The sequence below is a fragment of the Schistocerca cancellata genome, chromosome 5 (genome assembly GCF_023864275.1).
Source record: "Schistocerca cancellata isolate TAMUIC-IGC-003103 chromosome 5, iqSchCanc2.1, whole genome shotgun sequence".
Lineage (NCBI taxonomy): Eukaryota > Metazoa > Arthropoda > Insecta > Orthoptera > Acrididae > Schistocerca > Schistocerca cancellata.
The window spans coordinates 32,780,130-32,789,764 of record NC_064630.1 but is presented as its reverse complement, the minus strand read 5'-3'; the positions used below and the strand labels follow the sequence as shown (position 1 = coordinate 32,789,764).

Genomic DNA, 9,635 nt, shown 5'->3' with positions numbered 1-9,635 from the left:
GACCATAGCCCAGCTTCATGGAGACGGTTGCGAATGGTCCTCGCCGATACCCCAGGAGCAACAGTGTCCCTAATTTGCTGGGAAGTGGCGGTGCGGTCCCCTAGGGCACTGTGTAGGATCCTACGGTCTTGGCGTGCATCCGTGCGTCGCTGCGGTCCGGTCCCAGGTCGACGGGCACGTGCACCTTCCGCCGACCACTGGCGACAACATTGATGTACTGTGGAGACCTCACGCCCCACGTGTTGAGCAATTCGGCGGTACGTCCACCCGGCCTCCCGCATGCCCACTATACGCCCTCGCTCAAAGTCCGTCAACTGCACATACGGTTCACGTCCACGCTGTCGCGGCATGCTACTAGTGTTAAAGACTGCGATGGAGCTCCGTATGCCACGGCAAACTGGCTGACACTGACGGCGGCGGTGCACAAATGCTGCGCAGCTAGCGCCATTCGATGGCCAACACCGCGGTTCCTGGTGTGTCCGCTGTGCCGTGCGTGTGATCATTGCTTGTACAGCCCTCTCGCAGTGTCCGGAGCAAGTATGGTGGGTCTGACACACTGGTGTCAATGTGTTCTTTTTTCCATTTCCAGGAGTGTATTAAAACAGTAATGGCCCTAATACAGATCCCTGGGGTACTCCATACAAAACTCTCTCGAATCTTGATGAATATGTCCTATCTGCCTGGCTTATCTCCACCTTCTGATACCTGTCTGACAGATATGATTCAAACCATTTGTGGGCAACTCCACGTATCCCATAGGCATATAACTTCCTAAGCAATAACTTATGGTCGATGACATCAAAGGCCTTTGATAAGTCTAAAAACAATCCACAATTTAATTCCTTTCTGTTTATGGAATTTAGAACAAGTTGCAAAAAATTGAGGATAGCTGTTTCAGTTGATTTATTTTTACGGAAACCATTTTGCGCATTAACCAATATTCTATTCTTAATAAGAAATTTATATAGTCTCTGATACATTATTCTTTCTATTATTTTTGAGAAACCTGACAACATTGATAAAGACCTAAAGTTACTAACATCATATTTATCACCATTCTTGTAAAGTGGCTTTATAGTAGACATTTTAAGTTTTGATGGAAACACCCCTGTCTTAAAAGATTCATTTATAATTTCAGTGAGATGCGAGGCTATGTTTCTTGCACTTTGCTTAATGACTTTGTCAGGAATCTCATCACACCCACATGACATTTTATTTTTTAACTTATTTATAGCATTTAGTACCTCTGAATCAGTTACTGGATAAAGGAACATTGTCATGTCATTCATGGGGATTTTTACCTTGCTATTGGAATTGCATTTAGTTTTAATTAAATTTATGGCTATATTTGTGAAATGTTCATTAAATATGTTGGCAATCTGAAGTGGGTCCTTAACAGTTTTACCCCCACTTTTAATGACAAAGCTGTTATCTTTTCTTTTGTGTCTACCTATATTTTTATTTATTACCTCCCAAGTTGACTTCATTTTGTTGTTACCTTTCTCAATATAGGTATCATTATCAAGCTTCTTAGCTGCAATTATTACTTTCTTGTACAGGCTTCTATAACATTTCACATGTGCTTTCAGTACTACATTCTTCCTGGCTGATTTATTTAACTTTCTGAGAGTGTCTGATGACTTTCTAATTCCCAGTGTAACCCATGTTTTGGTTTTATGTTTATTTTTGACTCTTTTTATAGGAAAGGCAACATCGAAGCAGTGTTTGTAGCTTTCAAGGAATGAATCAAACATAGTGTTGACATCACCACTTGATTCAGTCCCCCAGTTGTTATTTTCCAGAATGTAATTAAAAATTCTTATGCTGTCATCATTTATAAATCTCCTTTCCCTGTAATTATTATTGATAACAGGGTTCTTGTAAGATGTGACATTTAAACTCAATTTGATACCCTTGTGATCCGAGAAACCAGTGTCAATTACTTCAGTGTTATATTCACACTTGTCCTTGTTTATAAATACTTGATCTATTATAGTTTCAGACATATTTCCGCATCTGGTAACTTCATTTACAGTTGCCATCATATTATGACACAAAAACAGATTGCACAGTTGTTGTTGTTTACTACAATCATTCTTAAAGTTAACATTAAAATCACCAAGAACAATTACATTATGTTTAAGTTCATTCAGCAGTCCCTCAAGGTTTTCCATATGTGCAACTCATTAATGCTATATAATTGTATATTTGAATGTCTTTAATCATAATTTATAAAACAGAACATTCAGATGTAAACAGTATAAGATATCCCATTCCATAAAGGAAACTGCGCAGAACATGTTCCAGTGGACAGATAATACATAAATAAATGAAGTGCGGTGGAATCAGTATTTGTGTAGGTGATATATTACAAGAAAAGTCATAGTATATTTACATAACATTTTAAGTCAGACATAGATCATTAAAAATAAAGACTCTCTGTCTTGAATCTCGGGAATCAGGCTTTGTCAATCAGATTCCTGCAAAATTTTGGCAGTGCTGGTGTTATTTTTAGCATGTCATTTATTCCATTAGATTCTTTGTATGAACCGCTATATGCTTTTTTGTTTATTTTGAAGGCCATATCCCTTTCCTTCTTTTTTGAAAGCAGGTGCATTATCAAATATTAAACAAAAGTATGCAATGAAGAGGGAAAAAAAATTATGTTGAGATTTGTGTGTAGATATTGTGGTGCCTCGAGAATTTTGGGGTAAATTCTAGAGACACTCAGTCTTCCTCCATCTTGAACACTCGATATTTTAAGTATGAGTGTGGGAGAGTGGAGGTGTGTCTACCATGCCACCAGTTTTTGTGTGTGCAGGATGGACGTGTCTCGGGAGAATACTGCAATCGTGGCAGTTGATCGGCGCAGACAAGTGTTTGCCACTTGCACCATGGAAGCTGTATGTGACATACAAGGAGCAAGCACGCATTATTCTTTGATGGTGTAATGATTGTAATTGTTATGAACAAATGAAATGTCATTTGACTAGAGACTCTTAATCTTCATTTGTTGGACTTGCTAGTTATGTCAATTTAATGTGTTTCTAACCTGTGGATATGCGAGAAGACTTACTTGACAGTGTTTGTTTATGTTGAGAATGAGATTTGTGAAAGTTTGATGTTTACATTGTTAAGAGGACCAAAAGAAACTGTGTACATCTGCTTATTTTTATAACTAGAAAGAGTCTTGAGAAATTCCTGTTCCTAGCAAATATACTTCGGTGACAAGGAGAAAAGGAGGTTGCAGCAGCAAGCTAAGGAAAGTCGGGTAACCATCTCAAGTAAGTTGTATCGTTAAGGAAGTTGGAGTTTACACACATACCTCACCATTTTAAGTCATCCAAAGTGTTAGAATATTTTGTGAGTTTCTTTATTGATCTTTTTCAGGAAATTGTATTTGAGAGTGTGAGTTCCAGAAGTGTGTATGGTAAAAAATGACTTCAAAACATTTTGGATTTTTGTATTTGGCTGGTTGCCTTTTGCTAAAATGCACCCTGACAGGGGAAATTATTAATTAATGGATGGGATATTGTTTACTCAGATGCAGAATAGAACATAAAGCCAATTATGCCATACCTTTCCCGGGGTTGGCAGAGCCTAAAGACAAGCTTGTTGGTACCAATCTAAAATTCATAAATTCATGTTTTCAGAAAGAAGAGAGAGAAATTTTAGAAACATTTTCTACAGAAATTAAATATTGATAAAAAACAAAGTAAAATTGGAAAGGTTTTCCATATCCTTCATGCCCACAGGCATCTTTTCTTTGTGAAGTATGAGAACTATGTGCATAATTCCACAGGGCTCCATACTTGGACCCTTGATCTTTATTGGCTATGTTAATGACTTCTCAAACTATATAGCCTCCAAAAATGTCTTATATGCTGATGATATGACCATGGTCTCCACAGGTGAGTGTATGCAAGAGGTGGTAAACAAAAATAATGAACTTTTTGAAAAACGTTCGGTGTAGTGTATTGCTAACCAATCATATAGACAACACAAAAATGGAGGAAATTTATTTTAGTCTGAAGGTATGCAAAGAAGAGAATCAAAGTGTCAAACTATTGGGACTAAAAATAGACCAAAGGCTCTCATGGGATGACCATATAAGCTATCTGACAGGCAGACTTGCACATATGATATTCCTGCTGTATAAACTAAGATATTCTGTCAGTGAAAGTTTATTGATGCTTTGCTACTATGCCTTCTTTCAGTCACAGCTGCAATATGGAATTCTGTTATGGGTAATTCAACAGGCACAAACTGTGTATTCAAATGGCAATAAAAAGCAATTAGATAGGTACAAGGACTGGGTCCAAGAGAAACATGTAAGGAGCATTTCAGCCTATTAAACATGATGACTCTCCCAAGTCGCTATATGTATAACTGCTTAATATACATAAAAGAAAATATACAGCAATTTACACAAATGAATTTACATTTGCACAGCACTAGATACAACTGCATGCTTGATATAGGCGTACTGTATTCTAGGGTGTCACTGACACACAACAGTCACGAACACCAAAGTCTAAAGTTATTACTGCCACAATCAGTTGAAACCCTCATGCTCTTTAAATTTAAGGAGGTTTAAAAATAAAGCATATTACTCAATTAGAAGAATATCTTGGAAGTAATTTGGAGCGAATGTATGAAGAATGAAATAATGTAACTATCATTAACTAAATGTGTAAAACTGTATAATTAATTCTTGAATGAAATAAACAGTGAAATAGTGTAACTATCATTAACTAAATGTGTAAAACTGTAATTAATTCTTGAATGTAAACTACATAATGATTGTTACTGAAATCTTCTGATTAGTAAGAAGTTTATGAATCTATGTGTATATGTAAAATGATGATGTGTGTAAAATGTAAAAATTACTAACTACTAATACACACACACACACACACACACACACACACACACGCACACACACTGGGTGGTCCATTGATCGTGACAGGGCCAAATATCTCATGAAATAAGCGTCAAACGAAAAAACTACAAAGAACGAAACTTGTCTAGCTTGAAGGGGGAAACCAGATGGCGCTATGGTTGGCCTGCTAGATGGCACTGCCATAGGTTAAACGGATATCAACTGCATTTTTTTAAAATAGGAACCCCCATTTTTTATTACATATTCGTGTAGTATGTAAATAAATATGAATGTTTTAATTGGACCACTTTTTTTGCTTTGTGATAGATGGCGATGTAATAGTCACAAACATATGGCTCACAATTTTAGATGAACAGTTGGTAACAGGTAGGTTTTTTAAATTAAAATACAGAACGTAGGTACGTTTGAACATTGTTCCAATGTGATACATGTACCTTTGTGAACTTATTGTTTCTGAGGATGCAAGCTGTTACAGCGTGATTACCTGTAAATACCATATTAATGCAATAAATGCTCAAAATTATGTCAGTCAACCTCAGTGCATTTGGCAATACGTGTAACGACATTCCTCTCAACAGTGAGTAGTTCGCCTTCCGTAATGTTCTCACGTGCATTGACAATGCGCTGACGTATGTTGCCAGGCGTTGTCGGTGGATCACGATAGCAAATATCCTTCAACTTTCCCCACAGAAAGAAATCCGGGAACGTCAGATCCGGTGAACTTGGGGACCATGGCATGGTGCTTCGACGACCAATCCACCTGTCATGAAATATGCTATTCATTATCACTTCAACCGCACGTTAGCTATGTGCCAGACATCCATCATGTTGGATGTACATCGCCATTCTGTCATGCAGTGAAACATCTTGTAGTAACATTGGTAGAACATTATGTAGGAAATCTGTGTACATTGCACCATTTAGATTGCCATCGATAAAATGGGGGCCAATTATCCTCCCTCCCATAATGCCGCACCATACATTAACCCGCCAAGGTCGCTGATGTTCCACTTGTTACAGCCACCGTGGATTTTCCTTTCCCCAATAGTATATATTATGCCGGTTTATGTTACCACTGTTGGTGACATGATGCTTTGTCGCTAAATAGAACATGTGCAAAAAATCTGTCATCATCCCGTAATTTCTCTTGTGCCCAGTGGCAGAACTGTACACGACGTTCAGAGTCGTTGCCATGCAATTCCTGGTGCATCGAAATATGGTACGGGTGCAATCGATGTTGATGTAGCATTCTCAACATTGACGTTTTCGAGATTCCCGATTCTCGCGCAATTTGTCTGCTACTGATGTGCGGATTAGCCACGACAGCAGCTAAAACACCTACTTGGGCATCATCATTTGTTGCAGGTTGTGGTTGACGTTTCATATGTGGTTGAACACTTCCTGTTTCCTTAAATAACGTAACTATCTGGCGAACGGTCCGGACACGTAGATGATGTCGTCCAAGATATCGACCAACATACATAGCACACGCCGGTTGGTCATTTTGATGACAATAGCCATACATCAATACGATATCGACATTTTCCACAATTGGTAAAGGGTCCACTTTAGCACGGGTAATGTATCACGAAGCAAATACCGTCCGCACGTGATACCACGTACTTATATGTTTGTGACTATTACAGCGCCATCTATCACAAAGCGAAAAAAGTGGTCCAACTAAAACATTCATATTTCTTTACATACTACACGAATATGTAATAAAAAATGGGGGGTCCTATTTAAAAAACGCAGTTGATATCTGTTTGACCTATGGCAGCACCATCTAGTGGGCCAACCATAGCGCCATCTAGTTTCCCTCTTTAAGCTAGATGAGTTTTGTTCTTTGTAGTTTCTTTGTTTGATGCTTATTTCGTGAGATATTTGGCCTGGTAACTATCAATGGACCACCCTTTAGTAACAACTATACTTTTTTGAATATGTAAAAAGCATTTTGACTAAGCCAATTGCATGGTAAACATGCTGAATGACAAATAAATAAACTTATTAACATAAGAGCATCTGTTAAATGTTGCTGACTGTATGGGTGTGTGTGAAGTGTGATGTTCATGTTGGAGGTGATGAGAGAAGGAAGAGGGTGAAACCAGATGCTGGCACATAGCCTACACTCCTGGAACATTAAATTTTATATTTAGTGATATCAGATGATATTCGTATATTTAAGATGCAGAATGTTCTGCTGCAGAGGTAAATTTGTAAATCGTGAGACAGAAATAGTGACCTAACCAAAATTTGCTTACAATAATGAGAAAATCTCTAAAAATACTGTATTCAGTAGAGTCGAGATGTGGGTTCTGTTTATAACTGTAGTATGAGTCCCTTGAAGTGAAAAATTAGTGCACCACAAATAACTTAATTATTAGTGTTGCTGGAAGTTCCTGTGATTTAGCAGAGTTGATTTCATATGTCCACAGCCAGATCGTTTGCTGTCGCCGACGGCAGTGCTGTTTCGCCAGGCAGGCCACTGCTTTGAGTACAGCACACTGCTGTGTTCGCTGCTCATTGGAACTGGTTATGCTGCCTATGTTGTGTCTGGCTATGCTGCTCGTGAGTTTTGCAATAATGACCAGACGATGGTCACCTGTCCTCGGCTCATTCAGCCACCACCGGTGAGTAAGACTGTGTACATTCCTGCCTGTAAACTTTTTAATGTGGGGAAAATTCACATTATGTTTTTTGAATGTTGTCATTGGTTTTGAATGACAGAATGCTTTGACACGTGTATGATAGTTGCAGATTTTCTTTGCTTGGGTGCAGTTAATTAAAAAAGCAAGTAAATGTAACAGTTTGCATATATAAAAAAAATTACAGAATTACTATACTGAAAAGTTCTCAGATGTGATTAAAGTTATCCAAAGTGTGGAACATACTAAGACCACACACATGACACCAGTCTGACCCATTCTTGAGTACTTCTCTAGTGTTTGGGATTCACACCAGGTCAGATTGAAGGAAGGCATTGAAGCATTTCAGAGACAGGCTGCTACATTTCTGGCAAGTAGCACTGAACTACGTGTAAGTATTTTGGAGTAGCATCAGGAATCCAAATGGGAATTCCTGGAGGGAGTAGTGTTCTTTTTGTGGAACACTATTGAGGAAATTTAGAGAACCGGCATTTGAAGCTGACTGCAGAACAATTCTGCTGCTGCCAACGTACATTTTACATAAGGACAATGAAGATAAGATAAGAGAAATTAGGGCTCACACAGAGGCATGTACACTGTCATTTCTTCCTTGCTCTGTTTGCACTTAGAACAGGAAAGGAATCAATTAGTAGTGGTACAGGATACCCTCTTCCATGCACCATATGGTGGCTTGTGAAGTATGTATGTAGATGTATTGTAGAAAAAGGATACCAAACAGCTATTATTCTTCCTAAAAATTTTATTATTAAGCAACCATTTTCGACACTTCATTAGTGTCATCTGCAGGCCCCTATGCAAAAGACAAATGTAGACATCCAAACATTAGTACAATATGTGTTGAACTGGATACCATGGCTTCCTGTTTACTTGATGTGTATACTTCAAACACATAACAGCCGCCATATTTGACAGTTGTTGTCATGCAGTTGAAGTGTACTTGTCAGATAAATAGAAATCCACAGTGTCCAGTTCAATATATATGTTACCAATGTTTGGATGTCTCTTCATTTTTTGTTTTCAGTTCAATTAGATGGTACCAACGTTTGAATGTCCCCATTCATGTTTTGTATATGCGTCTGAAGATGACACTAATGAAGCATCCAAACTGGTTGCTTGAATAAGAAAGCTTCTAGGAAGAATTATGGCTTTTGGTATACATTATTTCTATGAGTTGTTGATTGGCCACAGTCCTGCATCCATATCTGTATGATGGATCCACAATAACTAAATATATGGATGAAGATCTCTATAAGCTAGAGGGGGAAGTTTGGCTCGGTTACACCAAACAACACTCCCATTTTGCAGCAGTTCGTTTATTTACCTAAACACATCAAAGGCTTACAAAAAACTGACATGGCGGAACTGCACAAAGATAATGTTTAACTTAGCTCAAAGACAATACTCAGATCAATGCTGGTGTTGACCTCATCGGCGCCCCATAGACACCCCCCCTCCTCCCTGCAGTACAGAGTACTCTTGAGATGCCGGGGGGGGGGGGGGGGGGGGACCAAGGCGTCGGCAGGGCGGACCACAGTCAGCTCGACAGGGTTGTCGGGGAGCTGCGTGGGTAGATGTCGTGAAGGAAGGTTCGGCCACTGAACCTGGAAGTCGTTGAAGCGCGCCAGGCGTCGTACTGGGCGTGTGGCGACAGGTAGGCTGGCGGTTTGCAGGTGGAAAGGAGCGACGATGATGATGTCTCTGATGGGCATGGCGAACACACAAAGCATGTCCAGGTCAACGTTGGGCGAGAGGGGAACACATTTCACCAGGTGGCAGGGAATGGCGGAGGTTGTGTCATGAGTACCGAATGAAAGGAAACACACGACGAACAGTATATCATCGTGTAGTATTATAGAGATGTCGTGGAGTATGTCCAGGGGAACAGGCACAAACACCTCAAGCGAGAGCATGTTCAAGAAGGGGGGGTGTGAGAAACCTCGACAGGGCGAGGCAGGTGATGGGGGAGAGGTCGAAGGGACCGGCGAGGGGCCTGGTGGCAAGGGCGTGATCGTAGGTAAGCTCGATGTGGGGAGCATGGGGTCACTTGACGGAGTGCGTGAGACCGG

The 9,635-nt window shown here is 39.6% G+C and overlaps 1 protein-coding gene across 1 annotated transcript in view; it reads left to right on the top strand.

Moving 5' to 3' along the window:
- Nucleotides 1–7,209: 7,209 nt before the first annotated feature.
- The window catches only part of LOC126188348 (dynein regulatory complex subunit 7), a 413,925-nt gene continuing 411,499 nt past the window's right edge, over nt 7,210–9,635 (top strand). The window contains exons 1-2 of the mRNA XM_049929947.1: nt 7,210–7,233; nt 7,339–7,533. Coding sequence (XP_049785904.1) covers nt 7,210–7,233; nt 7,339–7,533 — 219 coding nt within the window. The remainder of the gene's footprint in view (nt 7,234–7,338; nt 7,534–9,635) is intronic.